Source organism: Laetiporus sulphureus (genome assembly GCF_001632365.1).
Source record: "Laetiporus sulphureus 93-53 unplaced genomic scaffold LAESUscaffold_1, whole genome shotgun sequence".
NCBI classification, from domain to species: Eukaryota; Fungi; Basidiomycota; class Agaricomycetes; order Polyporales; family Laetiporaceae; genus Laetiporus; species Laetiporus sulphureus.
In genome coordinates, this window is record NW_024468510.1 from 845,124 (window position 1) to 861,480 (window position 16,357).

At 52.5% G+C, this 16,357-nt stretch overlaps 4 protein-coding genes across 4 annotated transcripts; 2 read left to right on the plus strand and 2 right to left on the minus strand.

Annotated features, from left to right (window-relative positions):
- Positions 1-77: 77 nt before the first annotated feature.
- Positions 78-1,703, minus strand: LAESUDRAFT_689614 (60S ribosomal protein L3). The gene is made up of 7 exons (XM_040906029.1): positions 1,687-1,703; positions 1,625-1,634; positions 1,488-1,574; positions 1,340-1,433; positions 671-1,285; positions 326-615; positions 78-270 (listed from the first exon to the last, which is right to left on the minus strand). Exons 1-7 carry the CDS (start codon positions 1,689-1,691, stop codon positions 205-207), a joined length of 1,167 nt encoding a protein of 388 aa, XP_040770292.1. The 5' UTR covers positions 1,692-1,703; the 3' UTR covers positions 78-204.
- Positions 1,704-1,924: 221 nt separating this feature from the next.
- Positions 1,925-6,965, plus strand: LAESUDRAFT_719092 (uncharacterized protein). The gene is made up of 9 exons (XM_040907562.1): positions 1,925-2,837; positions 2,890-3,017; positions 3,088-4,816; positions 4,868-5,076; positions 5,130-5,675; positions 5,737-5,936; positions 5,995-6,200; positions 6,251-6,403; positions 6,456-6,965. The coding sequence occupies exons 1-9, from the start codon at positions 1,986-1,988 to the stop codon at positions 6,720-6,722; spliced, it is 4,290 nt and encodes a 1,429-aa protein (XP_040770293.1). The 5' UTR covers positions 1,925-1,985; the 3' UTR covers positions 6,723-6,965.
- Positions 6,885-7,685, minus strand: LAESUDRAFT_719093 (uncharacterized protein). Its single transcript, XM_040907563.1, has 3 exons — positions 7,436-7,685; positions 7,317-7,381; positions 6,885-7,265 (listed from the first exon to the last, which is right to left on the minus strand). The coding sequence occupies exons 1-3, from the start codon at positions 7,572-7,574 to the stop codon at positions 7,128-7,130; spliced, it is 342 nt and encodes a 113-aa protein (XP_040770294.1). The 5' UTR covers positions 7,575-7,685; the 3' UTR covers positions 6,885-7,127.
- Positions 7,686-8,791: 1,106 nt separating this feature from the next.
- On the plus strand, positions 8,792-16,347 carry LAESUDRAFT_640574 (uncharacterized protein; the record flags this gene model as incomplete). The annotated part of the gene is made up of 22 exons (XM_040903608.1): positions 8,792-8,856; positions 8,909-9,332; positions 9,392-9,519; positions 9,569-10,085; positions 10,134-10,232; positions 10,281-10,943; positions 10,995-11,526; positions 11,573-11,988; positions 12,041-12,229; positions 12,288-12,551; positions 12,606-12,685; positions 12,744-13,039; positions 13,095-13,252; positions 13,304-13,367; positions 13,421-13,629; positions 13,678-13,865; positions 13,920-14,151; positions 14,301-14,436; positions 14,527-15,465; positions 15,494-15,675; positions 15,735-16,119; positions 16,169-16,347. The coding sequence occupies 22 exons, from the start codon at positions 8,792-8,794 to the stop codon at positions 16,345-16,347; spliced, it is 6,345 nt and encodes a 2,114-aa protein (XP_040770295.1).
- Between the last annotated feature and the right edge of the window lie 10 nt (positions 16,348-16,357).

The following is a 16,357-nucleotide window of genomic DNA, read 5'->3' on the forward strand; positions in this document are numbered from 1 at the left end:
CGAGCCTGTTCAATAACAATTTCGATAGAGCATTCCCCTTTCATTCGGCATTATTTGACCTCAGTAATCTCTCGTCTGACGGCGAAAACAATTTTTTCCAGATGCAGGATGCGAAACGACATGAAATTGACAGTATACAGCATAGTATATAAATGCGGTGCGACAGAGGACCTAACAAGCAGTGAAACAGCGCGGTGCAACGGATCATACGGCGGCCTTGACCAGCCCCATGAACGCAGCCTTTTCTTCGAACGTTTGGAATGCACCGTGCTATGAAAGACGGTATGAGGATCGTGTAGACCGGGGTAGGATGAGCGTCACTTACACCAAACTTCGACGAAGTGTCGATGAACTTGAGCTGCACCTTCTCGAGGTCCCGGCGAGAAGTGTGTACCATAAGCGACTTCCTGATGGTAATAACACGCTTCTTCGTACCAGGAATGGAGCCCTTCAGCATCAAATAGTCGTTCTTCACAATACCGTAGTGAGGGAAGCCTCCCATCGGCGTGATGGCCTTCTTCGTGACATCGTGTTCCGTCGACGCGTTGGCCTCATCAGCACCGGTACCGATGCGATAAATCTTCTTGTTGAGTTCGGTACGGTGGTGATAACCATCTATTTTTGTCGCTCAAGACACGCACTAAACGTCTGATGTGCACAATGGACTTACTTTGGCCAGCACGGGCCACCGAGAACATGACCTTCGAAGGATGCCATGCACCAATGCACGCGACCTTGCGCAGACCCTTGTGCGTCTTACGCGGCAGCTTCTTGGTACCCCACCTGTGGGTGACACCCTCGAATCCATGACCCTTCGTGACCGCAATCACATCGATGACCTCGTCCTGCTCGAAGACTGTGCCGACCTCCACCGGTTTCTCAAACAAGCCATGCGCGAACTCGACCTTGTCTGCAACGGAACCACCATTCACCTGGATCTCCATTAGGTGCGCCTTCTTCTGGCTGAGACCAGTCTTGCGTATCTGGGTATGCGCAAGAACACGAACGACCGTGCAGTATTTGCGAATGCGCTCGAGCTCACGGGCGATGGACTTTCCACCGTCCTCGGCATGCTTTTTCGCATACCGCGTGAATGCCTTCTTCTTCGAGCGGTACCAGTTCTTGTAGAAGCGACGCTTGAGCTCGTCGGAAAGGTGTGAAGCCCAGACGGTGGTGAGGGAGCGAAGGCCACGAGGTGTCTCGACATACCCGACGACACCCACAACCACCATGGGTGGAGTCTCCACGATGGTAACCGGCTCCACAATCTCCCTCTTGTGCATCTCTATTCAGACCATTAGCGTCATAGCTCTGCATTCCATTTGCCAAAAGGACATACTGGACCCCGGACGGTCAAGATCGCGCACAACGTGTGTCATTCCAGCCTTGTAGCCCATGATAGCGGTCAAGTGAACTGGCTTCTTGGGGTCATCCTGTTACAATAAAACTCAATACCTTGAGGTCGCTGTACATGACGAGTGTCGTACCTTCGGGAACGCCTTGACCTTGCCCCTGTGGCGGGCAGCACGCTTTCGGGGGAGGAACCCAAGGGAACCATGGCGAGGGGCTTCGTACTATTCTGAAAATCAGAACCCAAATATCCGATTTGATGCACTGCACGCACCTTGCGGTGACTGTGAAAGAACGTCAGCACCAGACATACGGGCGGGACGATCTATGACGAACCTCATCTTGTTGTCTTTAAGGCCGTTGCTGCCGTACACTGGAAGTGAGGGACAATACGCGGATCTCGTTGGTGGCAGTCGGTGGCTGGTTGAAACTGTGCAGTTTTCCTGAACCGGCGATGCAGGACCTCTGCCACCGGGTCTCGCCCTTAAATAGTCACGTGGCTGGTGACTACCTAAAACGCGCTGCGTCACTGTGTGACGTAACCTGGGACAAAACGCGTTCCCGGTTGAGCTGCGTGCCACCAGCGTCGTGAGCCGTCACAGGCCTCCTTCAGCAGTAAGCTCCTCACCTTCATCATGGATCTAAGCTCGCATACTGCGGCGGCGCCCCATGAAGCCTCTTCCCCCTCTGATTCGGCGACTGTCAAGCGTGCGCGTGTCACCTATGGTCGTCGCAGAGAGACTCTCTCGGACAGAGAGGCATCCACGTCCACCGCCTCCATGGAGGTATCATCACGCGTCTCATCTTACGGAATGGAACTTCCGGGGAAGGACAACGGAATCTCCCATGGTTCTGACGGACGGGACGCGTTCAACTTCTCTACCACACCTATCGATGACGAGACGGACAGCGACACATGTAATGTCGCACCATCCTCTCGGACTGGGTTTCAATTTTCGTGGAGGAAGGCCTTGAAGGATATAGACTATGTCTATTTGAAGAACGACGCGTCCACAAACGAGGCAACAGGGAAAAATGCAGATGCGGATCGTGGCGTTTCGAGAGCTCCAACACTGAAGCAGGTGGCGGAACGCGCACAGATTCCGGATGGGCCCATACAGGGTCATGAGTCGGCCGAGGAGGAAGGCACGCCCTCAGATATGACCTCAAGTGCTGACAATCGCGCCACGTCGCCTTCCTCATCCGCTGTAATATCTCGGCTGGGGCGGTCCACGAAAGCTGTAGATGGTTCAGACGATGAAACAAGCGGCTTCGAAAAGGCTCTCTCTTCGGTCGAATCTACATCCTTGTCTCTCACTAACGATTCGGTTGATTCCTTTGGAGAATCCTCTATCAAGAAGGGAAAACAAGGGACTGTAGAAGAGTCTTCCTCAGACGATGAACTTCCTGAGGCGTACATCGAGCTAGATATGAGGAAAGCTCGACGCAAGAAGCAACATGCGAACGGAGGAGAGAGACGCGTCAAGGTCAGACATTTAATACCCATGTTTGTCGCTAGTGATGCTAATCAGTCCACAGGCACCTACAAAGAAACAGTGTGAAGAGACACACAAGGCAACTGCTCGAATTATAGCGGATCGGGCGGTGTCAATTCCCCGCGCACAAGCGAAACAGCTTGGCCTGACGCAACTATGGGAGAAGATAGGGTAAGTCAGACGTCTCATATGTAAACGTGACGTCAAACTAACGATATCATATGCCACACCGGTGGAACAGGCGAAGTGTCCGCCCTGCTCAAGATCAGCGATCGCAGCAAGTCCCACCATCCGATCCCATACAGCCGTTCTCTTCGCCTGCTCTGAAGTCTGGTGCCCATTCGCCAGCATCTGCGTCTCCGTCAGACGCAGCGGCCTCAGTCAATCCGAACGAGCGAGAACCTAGCACGGGGTTCATACCAACAACCTTACTTGGTCTCTCCTCAGTCAGAGCAGACATTCAGGATTGGCACGACTCTAGCGACAGCGAGCTGCCCACGGTCAGCGCGCCCGTCGAGGAGGATACAAAGAAGCGAGAAGAAAGCGAACGGAAAAAGCGGCTCGCCCAGCTGAAACGACAATACATGGAGCGCACGAGACAAGAGGATTCGGATGCGAGTGATTTGGAGGTGATAAGCTCGACGGGAAAGCATAGACAATCCGCGTTGTCTAGGTCCATTCAACGTCTTCGAGCGCAAGCGCATACATCACGGCCCCGTGGTGAAGGAGAGCTGCGGTTGTTGAAGGCCTCTACCGCTCCCGCTTTCGCGAGACTGGACAAAGAGATGAAAGAATCTAATGCAACTCACCTGTCCAAGGATCAATTGAACAAGATGCTATTGCAGAAAGCGGGCAAACAAGCGGAAGAATTGGTCAAAGTGAAAGAGGAGGAATGGATCAGCAGAGGAGGGAAGATCAAGGTCAAACGTGACGACAGTGAAGACGGCGCTAGCGTGAAGGATGCTGTTCTTTCCTTGGTCTCGAAAGGCCTGTTAGCGGGACAAAGAGTTGGTCAGGACGACACAGAAAAAGATAATGGCGAAGATGAGGAAGATGATGAAGACTATGCGCCAGAGCAGGAGCAGAGCGATCACCCCGAAGGCAACGTTCAGGACGAGAATGGCCGGTTCTCTGATGCCGAGACTCAGGTCTCCATCCCTTATGACCGCGGAATAGACTCAGCCGAAGATGCAGCTAGCGATAATGATGAAGAAGCCGATCTGTATTCTCATAAAGCAACGCGGCCCCGACGAACGATCACAATCGTCCAGTCGGATGACGAGGATGAGGCTACCAGCTCCCCTTCGTTGCGCAATAGAGAACCGCTTGCTGCCGATGGCTTATTTTGGCCATCGTCTTCTCGCTCGCTCGCTGCATTGCACCATCGATCCTCCATATCGTCCTTCGAGGACCCCATGGAAAGTGGCACGGATAAGGAGAACGATGAACGGATGATGTATGACAGAGGGGAAGACAAGGAGAACACTGTGGTGCACACGCAGTCGTCCATGGGCCTGCGAGTCGCCGTGAGTCACCTTAGAAGTTCTTTCGGCTTGGTAGCTCGAGACAGGTCGCCCCTCCCGAGCGCGACCGTGGACCACGATTTGTCGGCGAGGACTAGTCCAGCAGATGAGCGACGACCACCGCTGAAAGAGTTGTCCAGGGAAGATGACGACTTTGATGATTCGTTCGCTCTCTCAACCCAGCCGCGAGGGCGAGGCCGAAAATTGTTGTTCGGTCCGGATCGTTCTTCCGAACATGCCCTGCCTTCTTCCCCCAGTCTTGTCGACCACGAACGCGAGGACAAGGAGCCATCACCACTGAGTACCAGTTCGCTGGCACCACCTGCGATGCTCACGACTGATCTATCCGAGTTCTTCGAACCTGAGGCATCGCGCAATGGATCCGTATCAATGGATTCCAAACAACTGAAGAAAGAAGGATTATCCCAGTTCCATTCTCAAGCCACGGTGATTCTATTGATGTCGATCATAAATTCCTATACTTACGAATCTCTACAGGACAATAACGGACTTGCTCAGTTGAGGCAAGCCAAGCCTACCCAGCGCTTCTCGCTGACCCTTGACGCTGGACTTGAACCGACGCTGGATGTCAATCGGAGCCTCTTGAGAAAGGCCGGCGACATTTTTGAGAAGGAACAAGGCTTCCTAGCTGAGAGCTTCGGTAGCAAGATCGGGGTGGAACCCCAGTTGTATGTGAACGAGCATGGGTGAGTCGACCTCGTGATCATAAGCACCCGGATGCTAAGCTGTGAGTTCGCAGATTCCTTACGCAGACTGTCTCCAATGGAAAGATCCCCACATCATCTCCTCTTCTGTCACCGTCATTACTCGCGGCGTCATCTCCATTCGCACGAGATGCAATGCTTCCGCAACCGCCACCGCCTATCAGACAACCTCTCGTCGCTATAGATGCGGACGTTGAGATGGATGGCGTTGACGAGCTGCCCAGACGACGTCTGTTCAGACGAGAAATATCTCCATTTCAACGAGAAGACAGTCAAGATCTGAACTCGTCCTCGAGCAAGCCTAGCAAAACCAGGAATGCATTTGACTTGATGAAGCTTGCATCTCGTGGTGCACAGAGGAAGACGGAGAAAGTGAAAAAGACGCTAGTGAAATCAGACTTTATCGAAGGAGAGGCCGAGGAATCCGACGACGATGCATTGATGGGCTTCGGTGGGCGGAAGGAGGACGAGGACGAGGACGACGAGGACGAGAACCAGAATCAGACACTCGCTGAACTGGTCGATGACAGAGCTATGGATGAGAAGATGCTTGCTGAAGAAGCTGTATTGGAGAAAGTCAGGTATGAAGCATGCCTCATTTCACGAGCAACGTTGCTCACTGCTCATGATGGATGACCACAGAGAGCATCAACAAGAAGACGACCAAGCCCTAGAGAAGCTGCACAGAGATGCCGCTGAGGGCAAACTGAGAGTTAAGCGACGCGATCGCGGCGTCGGCTTTGAGGATAGCGAGTCAGACGAGGATGAAGAGGACGCCAGGGCCAGACGAAGGAAGATGATCAAGAAACGTAAGATCGACCATGACAGTCTTGATCAGCTATGTGAGCTTCTTTTGCAACGAACATGTCCAAACAGCAAGCGATTGATGCTGCCTGCTAGCCAACGATCCATCCACACGCGCGTTCTATGATGCGTATAATGCAGATAACATTGATGATGATGATTTCGAGCATCTGCAAGAAGAACAAGATGAGGAGACATTGGTTGGATCGCAGGAGACGGACCCTGAGGCCCAGACTAAGCAATCGGTTATAACTGTGTCGGAGCTGCGCCATAAATTGCGCGAGGCTGCTCAAGAAGCGGAGGTATGCTTCGTTCTGATATGGATGCTCCGTCTTCCTGATTTTGCGTGAAGCCTATGGAGGTCTTTGACCCTCATGATGTAGCCTGGATGGAGCGTGATATTGATGAGGATGATGAGGCAGCAATCCAGGTGAAAGAAGTCACCACGACGTCCAAGCCTGTTCCTCCCCAACAAAACGCTGACTGGGAAGCCACACTGATGAAGGTGTGTTTTGCTCAATACACGAAATCGTCTGCTGACAACTCCGCATGACTAGCCGAGACATCCAAGTGAGATCGACGAGGAGCAACTCAATCGCTTGCAGGGCTGGGCCAAAGGCGAGTCGCGTACAGTCAGCACAGTGCGTGCGACGCGGGCATCGGCTGTGACAGGACCTGGCAAGCGCGCTGCAGGCAGCGGATCCGTAAGGGGCCATGGCCGTGGGCAACGCGCAAAATCAGGTGAAGGCAGCGCCACAAGGGCACCGAAAGCGAGCGCTCTCTCGGCCGTCTCGACCAGCAGACGTGCGCGGTTCAGAGATTGAGCAATTGTAGAATGCATACGAACTTGCAACTTCTGGATTTCTTCTATAGCTTACGTTGGGCACGATGTACTGTACCTAGCCGTGTACCTTGGACTTCACTCTGTGATGAAGCTACGCACTATGGTAATTCGTTTTGTAGCATGTGCACTGCATTCTGTTTGTCGGGCTTCGCGACGAAGAAACATCCGTGATAGATTCTCAGTGTTCTAGTTACCGCAACTCTTGTAAATTGAATCCATATCATAAATAACCAGCAAGCATACCCAAGCTGAGAGCAGTCACGAACTTTCACCAGACGCGTCGTGCGATCAGACATTAATCCTTCAGAACCTCCTAAGTCAATAGTACTCTAATTCTGGGTATAGTGGAACCTCGGTATGCGGGACAAGGTGAACAATAGACGCATTAGTAGTTCTGCTTTCCACGTATTCTCCCAAACCGTATCCAAGGAGAGTCGCGTGCCGGACGGGAAGGAGAGATAGGGTATGTATATGATGCTTGACGGGAGCGACTGCAACGTCGCCGTGTCTTGTCCTGGTTGATCTACTGGAGCTTGAGACAATGAAACACCTCTTCAAGCGCACATATGTTCACCTTATGTCTCATCATGATCAACTTAGCCATACATGCCGGTGGACCGGTCTCGCGGAATGGAGTACCTGTAAAACCCGCAGTCCGCAATGGAAAGAGCTCAAGCAGTCGACATGACGTACGAGAGGCGACCAAGGCAATCCCAGTCTCATGCGCATCCAGCAACTCCTCCCCGCCCGTGATTGTTGCCCACAGTGATGGGAAGAACAGACAGCAGAGCACGAGAGAGCCGAACAGAGACAAAGAGAACATGAAAAGCATAGTGCTTGAAAACGATCCGGCCGCGGACAAGGCCTAGGAGTCAGGGCTACAGTCGCATCGAATGTGCCTACGGATATGACCAGGACGCAAGTTGGGTACGCTGGTCCCCGTATAAAAAGTGGGGACTTGATCTGAGTTTCGAGGCGTCTTGTTGGCGCCGGAAGAAGCCGATCCAATTGATTATGCGCGCTGACTGTGCCGACTATGGCACTATGCTAAAGCAACATGCTAACTGGCCACAAAATTTGGCAGGGTGAATCTCAGAAGATGCAGAGCAACATTCGAACCGATGCAAGTGCAATGGGTTATCCGAAGTCGAACGTTCGGAGTGTCCAAACTCGCTGATGATCCAGTCTTATCACGTATTCAATGATACTATGCGGAAGGACTCCAAGTGAAGCCCGTGCAGCGCTGTCCTGCTGCTGGGTGGCGCACATATGTGCATTTACCCGTCAAGAAGGAACAAGGCAGTCAATGTGGGAGTTTGACAGGTAGACCGCTATGTGACATAGAGCAAGGCTGGTCGAATGATATCGAGTAAAGCCTCACGAGAGAGCCATTTCTTATGAATTAGAGAAGTGTACAGAGGAGAAACGACAGAGCATGTACTGCAGAGAGCGCCAGTATACTGCTGCCTTCAACCGCATCAACACCGTATGTGCCCGATTTGAATATCTTAGGCCACACTGAGACGTGTGCGCCAGTTGAAAGAGCCCAACCTAGCACTGCTCATGGCCCGTGATGAGGTAGCTGGAAATCGGGCAACGTAACATCTTCGGCTCAGCGGTCAACGGTCGTGAAATTTGTCGGAACCGCCGTGAGCTGGCGAGAAAGGCGGGCAAATCATTGCGCACATTTTGGTAGCTACGGCCGAAGTGAATCTTGGATCTAAAAGGCTCCGCTGTGGTGAGAGTGTCCAAGTGCTCGCTTAGCGCCGGCTGGCCACAACGAAGTGTGACGTGACGCAATCACCACTAAATGGGAAGTCACAGAGCAAGAGGTAACAAGGCGTCCTCGGAGCTGCAGCTTTGTTTACTCCGCCTCCTCGCACTGCCCAAACATTCAAAGCCCGGGCTTCCTCACACCTACGGACTTCACAGCTTACTCGGCGAGTTTTCAAGCATCTACCGTCCTAGCAGGCGGCCACATCTGGCGTGCGCGCCACGCTCTCGCCACCACGACTTGTGTTCAACGTCAATCCCACTACTTGGTCCATCATGGATATTGTTGAGAAAGTCCAGAAGTGCCTTGCGAAGTGGTATGACGGAGGATCCTCCCAATGGTTAGTACTCGGCGAACGACATTGCATGTTTGATTTGCTTATCCCATGACAGTCGTCAGATCGTAGCTGTCCCGCATTCAAATCCGTCCGACCCGGATTACAGTGATATTCTATCAACTGTCTATCATGCCCTGATTACATCCACACTAGTAAACTGGATGCCAAGCAGTGGACTCAGCGTCGACAAATTCATTCCCTTCGTACAGTCAGTCTTGGAGAGCCTTCCGTCAACATCAATGGGCAACACCAAGTCCTCCAACGTTGTAATCTTTGGCCAACTGCTTGTGGACGTCATTTGGTCAATCGACACGGAGCTGGAGGAGATTCTGTTGGATGCCAAGGCGATTTTAACTCCTGCCCAGCAGGATCCCAGCAATGCAGAGTTGGATAAAGACGCGATTACCAAAGCACTGCGGTCGAGGCAGATTGCGGAATCAGACAGGGAAACATTGGCGAGCACAGTTAGGCATTTGCTTGTGAGTAACCTTCCCTGTTCTTTCGGAGTCGGTATCAATGGTTCTGTCATCACCGTCAGTCTATCGGTGTCCTAGATGCGGATGCCTGCAGAGAGAGGTTGGACGTGAAGCTTATAGCAATTGCGGGCCTGATACCAGACAAGGCTGCTTTCGACAAGAAGGAGATTCGTACGAGGACCGGTCTATTGTGAGTGCGGGTTCCGATTCGCACGTGCGCGTCTCTGACCACTCTTTAGCTATAAGCAGAATAAATTCAATCTGCTGCGAGAACAATCGGAGGGGTACAGCAAACTTGTTACGGAGATCACGGGCTGTCTAGGCCCCTCGCACTCATCTGTTACAGGATATCCGACGGAGTCTCAAGCTGCCATTGAAGCGCGTGCACGACCAGCATGGGAACGGGTTTTAGGGCTCATTGGGTACTTCGACCTTGACCCCAATCGTGCATTAGATGTCATTCTTGATGTGTTCTCAACACATCTGGCAACACATCACAGTTTCTTCCTGGCTTTCCTGTCCGCTTCTCCATGGTCTCATAGAACTCAGCAGGAGCAGGAGCCCATGGACAAGGATGAAATGGCCGTCGAGCCAGACCCAGCACGTTTTCGGGGAAAATCCTTGGACGAAGTGCTTGTGATGGCAGAGCGGATGTCCAACGCACCTGTTGTGGATGCATTGTCATCTTTGAGCAGTGAAGGATCAGATTCTCGAGTCCTGGCGCAAGTGTTGGGGTTCAAGTTTAGCCATTATCAGGTACGAGGCTAACTACGATCAATGCATTCGATGCTTATGTGTTTAAAGCGTCCTGAAGTGGCCGAGTCGACACCGCACAGTTTGTATCTGATGGCGGCCATATTAATTAGAGAGGGTTACATAACCCTGGAAGAGCTCTATCCACATGTGAGACAGTCCGCAAATCTCATATGTTTTTCCTAATGGCCGCACTAGATCACTCCGACGGATGATGATATGCCTGCTGTACATAAGGCATATCTGGACGAGGTTACAGAGCGCATCTCTGCCGCAAAAGTCAGTCAGCTCGCAATGGCTGCACCTCTCGAGTCTTCCGGGACTGTTCCGAAGAAGTCCGCTCCTACAAAAGAATCGAGCAAACTACCTGAACTGCAGCAAACGCCGAATCAAAAGCTCGGTCTGCTGAACGGTCTACTCGCGGTTGGCGCGCTCCGGCCCGCCGTCGCGATTCTGTCGAAATTCCCTTGGATAGTCGATGTCTTCCCTCAGGTTGCGGACTTGCTGATTCTGGTGCTGAAGCATTCGATATCGCCGTTGTACGAATCCACGACGACTGTGAAGGAGGATCGACCGAGTTTCATGATACCTCGTCAACGATATGGTCCCACTGGAGCGGCACGCTCACCTGAGCGTCATCCTCAGCTCACTTTGTGGGCCCCGACACCCCCTAGCACCAGCTCTGTCGACTTCGTCTTCTTCTATCCGGAGTGGATAGAGCGCGTTCCACTATGCTCCACAGTGGACGATCTCATCGACGTTGTTGAACCTCTCATGCGATTTGTGGGATTGCATATTTCGCGTGACCCTATGTATCTAACGAAGTTCCTTCGTTGTGGAAGAGTTCACTTGACACAAGCAGTACGTATCTCATGGCATCAAGTGTAGGGAGTTTATCGATCGTCTCTTTAGGTACCCCATGATTCCGAGACGAAGAACCCAGATCCTGATCATCCCGCGCGACAGTTTTGGTTCAAAGTTCTACGTCGGTATCTGCTACCAGCGTTGACTCTCATACGAGGTAATGCTGTTTGCACTGTGGAGGTTTGGGGTATTCTTCGCCAGTTCGAAAACACCATCCGTTGGCAGTTGTACGGGGAGTGGAAAGCGAGTATGTACCAATCCCACCCCGAGTTGCGTGTTCGGCGAGTACAAGCCGACCGGGAATCAAAGGGCCTTCTGCGACGCCTCTCCCTGAACACAGTGGACTCATTATCTGGATCGGTTGCGAAGCTTGCTCACTCAGACCCGTGTATTCTGTTTATAAACGCGGTGAACCAGATCATGGCATATGACAACCTGGCTGCTGTCGTGATTCAAGCGCTGAACTTCGTGACTATCATGGGCTTTGACGTCCTCGTGTTCATCGTACTCGATGCTATGGCGAACCCGAACAAGGAGCGGGTCAAGGATGACGGTGTGAACACGTCAGATTGGCTGCAAAGTGAGTAATTTTATTTTGTCTGAAAACGCCGTCTGATGCTGCGTAGATCTTGCTGCCTTTACTGGGATGATGTTCCGACGCTATGGTGCCGACCTTACCCCTTTGCTCAAATATATTGTCCATCAGCTCCACAATGGGCAGAGCACGGAGATCATCGTGTTACGAGAACTTATCTGGAAGATGGCCGGCATTGAGCCACTACCTAGCCTGTCCGATGCACAGATCGCGGCCATGGCTGGAGGTCCCACTCTTCGCATAGAAGCGGTGGCGTCCAGCTCTCGCGGTATACGTCTAGATGCCGGAGATGCTGGATTAAAAGGACCCGACCGGCTTGGCAAGGCGTTGACGGTGTACTCCTCGCTCGCACGACCATTACTCATACAGGTCGCACAACAACGGCAAGCGTGCGTATACAAGGCGCAAACTGCCCATCTTAAGTCTCTTGCGAGTCTTTTTGATACGGTCCGTCGGTGTTCTACAATGGTCCTTCCTTAATCGCTGAAGTGGCATGCAGACGCACGGTGTGCTGCTGCAATATCTTGATTTCCTTACAACGCCTTCCATCGTGACACCGAACGAGATTACCATGAAGGTGTACGCGGAAGACGTCGTACCACCGCTGGTTGACTTGAACGAGAAGTACGGGATCTGCGCTCCGATTTGTATGCAGATCATTCGACCCATCTTGAATGATCGAATTCTGGTGAGCCGCTTCTGGAGAGCTCATCGCCATCTCTCTGACTTGTATAATCTGTAATCAGTCAGCTGTCACCAAAATGAAGGAGGCCGAAGAGGAAAAGGAAAGGTTGGCTAGCGAGGAAGCAGAGAAGCGATTGAAAGCTGCTTTGACCGCCAAGCGTGACCCAGTGTCGACATCACGGGTTGCATCACCCAGTATAGGCGAAGTCTCTACAAACGGTGAACCTACCTCGGATGCGAAGGCTTCAGCGCAAGAATCATCCGTCGTAGACGTAACTATGGATTCACCCGAAAGCGGTAGCAAAACGCCAAATCCGTCACCTGAGGTTTGCATTTATGTCCATTTTCGCGATCATTTTAGGTGCTTACGGTTATTTCAGCACCCTTGGCTGACAGAATTGTATTCACTTTTCGACGACGTGAAACGGGTAGCGCCCGGTAATGCTGCAGAAGTCATAGGGTGCGTAACGTATATCCAGATGTTGAAAAATGATATTGACTCACCTTCCCTCTGTAAGCCCTGCATTCTACCTCTCTTTCTGGCAGTTGTCAATGTACGACCTCGCGCCTCCTCGTGCAAGATACGACGAGGAATATGCGAACGTAAGGGCTCTGCAGCGCCAACACGAGCGATCGGGGGACAGAGCAAGACTGCGGACCGTCGCAATCGTCACAAAGAATAACAAGAAAGAAGAGAAGAACGTTTTTGAGGTCACCGCGGAAGCATTAACGAAGGAGTTGAGCAATCAAATCGCGGTGCGAGAGTTCACCGTCAAACGCCTTGCCCGTGAAAAACAGCATTGGTTTGCTCACAGTGAGTGATTGGACATCAAAATTGTCGCGATTCATCTGAAGATATGGCGATACAGATCCCAAAGCTGCTGTTTTAGCATCATCTTTCATAGAACATTGCTTACAACCCCGCTCTCTCTTGTCCCCAATGGATGCGGACTTCTGCGCGAGGTTCATCAAGGCAATGCATCTACAGGGAACGCCCGGTTTCTCAACCTTAATGTGCTATGATAAGGTACAGTTCAATTTGCAGTTGGTCGAGCTCGCGCTAAGCAGAAATATATAGATCCTCGGTGATCATATCAAAGTAGTTGTCTTCTCGTGCAGCGAATACGAGGCACGGAATTACGGTACGGTGCACATGAGCTGACGAGCTTTTCGTTTCTCAAAGAATTTCTTGCAGGTCGTTTTCTGCTTGGTATTCTTACAGATATCTGGCAATGGTTCCAAGACGAGAAAACGTTTCTCAACCAGAATCGTACGAAAGACGGTCAATACCTCCCAGGCCTGCAGCTGCGCTGGTCGCAGAAAAGTGTGATTGCTGCCGAAGACCTCATTACTTGGCAAGACTTCAAGACGATCGTGCGTAAGTGGCATCGAAAGCTCTGCAAGGTCAGTTCTCGTTCATGTACTGTTGCTTTTGACTGAACACTTCATCAGTGCCTATTGGATTGCATCGAGACCGGGGAGTTCATGCACGTCTACAACGCTATCATCGTGTTAAAGGAGATTCTTCCGGTCTTCCCTGTTGCTGCAGTTTATGAGTGGGCAGGCGGAAACCTTCACATGGCCATGGAACGATTCCTGGACAAGGAGACTCGTGGGGATCTGAAGATCTTGGGCAGAGCGTTAGCGTCCTTCATTTCATGCATCTGGATAAATTATTGACGATGCATGCGCAGGTATACAGCAAGCTTGAAGAAGAGGGAGCATATATGGATTGCAACGAAGCCTCAGACTAAGGTATGTTCACGTGCATGCGCTATGAATTTATCCTTATCGTCTTTTCAGCCTGCCCCGTCTGCTGCGGGAACGAAAGCGCCTGTTAACGGTTCTGAACATGCGCATGCAGCCTCTCCTCCACCGGCTTCTAGTCTTACTACTTCTCCAAGGGAAGCGCGCTCGAAGCAGGCTGTTCCTACTGGAACTACTCCCTCTGCTCCTCGTGCTCATATAGCGGCGACGAACGGGGCTTCTCATATGAAAATTGATCGTTCCACGTCAAGTTCTGCAAAAGCGGCTATAGAAAGGTATGGCCGTCGGTTTCGCAGCATTATTACAAGCTCATACCTACATATGACAGCATTCCGAGGCCGGAAGTCGTCAAGAGGATAAGAACTGAGCAAAGAATCTCTGACAACGTTCAAAATGAGCAAGTCCCCAGGAATGCCGTGCGATCAGATGCTATGAACGTCGATAGTACGCCCTCGCGAGTGGAAGGGATTCACGCACCCGCGAAACCCATACCGCGCGCACCTAGACTGGCTTCGGTGAATCCGGAGGGCGCAGTCGGCGCGACTCATCCTCCGAGTGAGGCAGTCCAGGGTTCTGTCTCTCATCAAGGTGCATCGGCGCCTGCGCAACCGCCGAGACCAACGGCGCCCTCTCCGGATATCAATGGCCGACCTAACATCGCAAAGGAGATTCCTCAATCACCGAGACTAAACGGAACGGATGAACAGAAAGCTGGTCGGACAGAGTCGTCACAAATCATGCCGCCTCCTACCATTCCGAGCCAAACCGTCTCAGCTCAGGAGCTCAGAGAAACTGCCAAACAGACCCGTGCGGAGAAGGCCGAAGAACGGGCTGGCCTGTCTATTGCGCACGCAACCCCTTCTCCGTCTTCTCGCCGACGCTCTCCGTCCCCCTCTAGTCGTCCAGGAACCAGGAATGCGAGTTCGGACAGTCGCGCAAGCGGTGGTCGTCGTTCTGCGCGTGACCTCGATGAGAAGCGAGAGCGCGAGGGGCGTCAGGATGCTCGCGAAATGTCTCGTCAGGCACACGCACGTGAAGAGCGCGGCTCGAGAGGAGGACGTGAGTCTGAGAAGGAGCTGGATCGTGATAGAGAGAGGGGTCGCGATAGACACGGCGAGAGGGAGAGGATCCGTGATAGAGACAGAGAAAGAGAGCGGGAAAGAGACAAGGATCGTGAGCGCGAGAGGGAAAGAGGTCGGGAGAGGGGTGAGCGTGAGAGGGATCGTGAACGTGACCGCGATAGAGACAGGGACAGGGACAGGGATAGACATCGCAGGGACGAAAAGGACCGCGATCGGGACGGCAGAAAGGAGCGCGACATCGCGAACCGTGGCGCCATGGCTTCTGCGCCAACTGTGCCCTCCGTAGACGAACGTGGCCTCCCCACAAGGCCTGATCTATCAAGACATCGGGAGATTCAGCATGGAGAGGAAGGGTTGGGCAAGAGAAGACGGGCAACCGACGATGAGGTACGTTTTTTCACCTGGTAATACAATCACAGCTTATAGACCACAGCCTGATCGGCCCTCTAAGCGGGCGTCTCGCAAGGAGAGTCACCATGAGGAGAGGGGTCGTCGTTCGACGGAGAAGGATGGCCGTGACAGAGGTCGAGAATCCGAGCGACGACGGAAGGAGCGTGAGCAGAGTGAAACCGAAGGCAAAGGTCTCTGGGTTGATACGAAGGTACTATAATGCTCTCACATGAATGTTCTTGCCATGATCTAATTGTATTGTTCCTCTAGGTTGGTGACAAGCGTGTCCCTGAAGGACCAGCGTCAGCAAAGTCGTTGCCTCCTACAACACCATCTGCACCACGAGCCATGGCTGGCGAAGGCGGATGGCTCGGCCGATCTGACTCCACGGCTGCGCGCGACCGAGATTGGAAGACGGGGAGAGACGCAACGGTGCCTCCGAGTGGACCTGCTGCGGGACTGAGCGGCTCGTCATCACAGGAAACTGTTCACGGACCTACTGCAAGCTTACGATCCCGCATCAGTGACAAGGAGGCCCCTCGTCCTCCTCAGACAGCGTCAGCATATCGAGCTGACTCCATCAGCGGTGATCACAGACCAGATACTTCTGCTCGGGAGGACGAACGGGAGGGTAGTCGAAAACGGACTTTGTCAGGTAAGTATCCTGAGGCCAATTCGGTCACAGAAGGCTTACGTGTCTGCAGAACGGGATAAAGAAGCCGATGATACAGCGTTGACAGCCAGTGAACAGGCTGCTCAGCCTCCAAAGCGCCCCCGCATCATCCGTAACCGATATACTCTCGCCCCTTCTCATGGCGTGGCGAGGAAGTTGCTGCCGATCGATCCACAAGCAAACCAAAGTCGCACGAATCGCAATGGCTAAGTCCATTACA

What these genes read in the sequence shown, in the direction of transcription:
- LAESUDRAFT_689614 (XM_040906029.1), bottom strand. An exon ending in GGTGGCCCGTGCTGGCCAAA is followed by an intron (nt 616 to 670) that starts GTAAGTCCATTG and finishes CGACAAAAATAG; the next exon opens with ATGGTTATCACCACCGTACC. An exon ending in ACACTTCGTCGAAGTTTGGT is followed by an intron (nt 271 to 325) that starts GTAAGTGACGCT and finishes CGTCTTTCATAG; the next exon opens with CACGGTGCATTCCAAACGTT.
- LAESUDRAFT_719092 (XM_040907562.1), top strand. Translation starts at nt 1,986, where the DNA reads ATGGATCTAAGCTCGCATACTGCGGCGGCGCCCCATGAAGCCTCTTCC. An exon ending in CAACTATGGGAGAAGATAGG is followed by an intron (nt 3,018 to 3,087) that starts GTAAGTCAGACG and finishes CCGGTGGAACAG; the next exon opens with GCGAAGTGTCCGCCCTGCTC. An exon ending in AGGCTGCTCAAGAAGCGGAG is followed by an intron (nt 6,201 to 6,250) that starts GTATGCTTCGTT and finishes TTTTGCGTGAAG; the next exon opens with CCTATGGAGGTCTTTGACCC.
- LAESUDRAFT_719093 (XM_040907563.1), bottom strand. Translation starts at nt 7,574, where the DNA reads ATGCTTTTCATGTTCTCTTTGTCTCTGTTCGGCTCTCTCGTGCTCTGC. An exon ending in GATTGCCTTGGTCGCCTCTC is followed by an intron (nt 7,382 to 7,435) that starts GTACGTCATGTC and finishes CGGGTTTTACAG; the next exon opens with GTACTCCATTCCGCGAGACC. An exon ending in TGATCATGATGAGACATAAG is followed by an intron (nt 7,266 to 7,316) that starts GTGAACATATGT and finishes AAGCTCCAGTAG; the next exon opens with ATCAACCAGGACAAGACACG.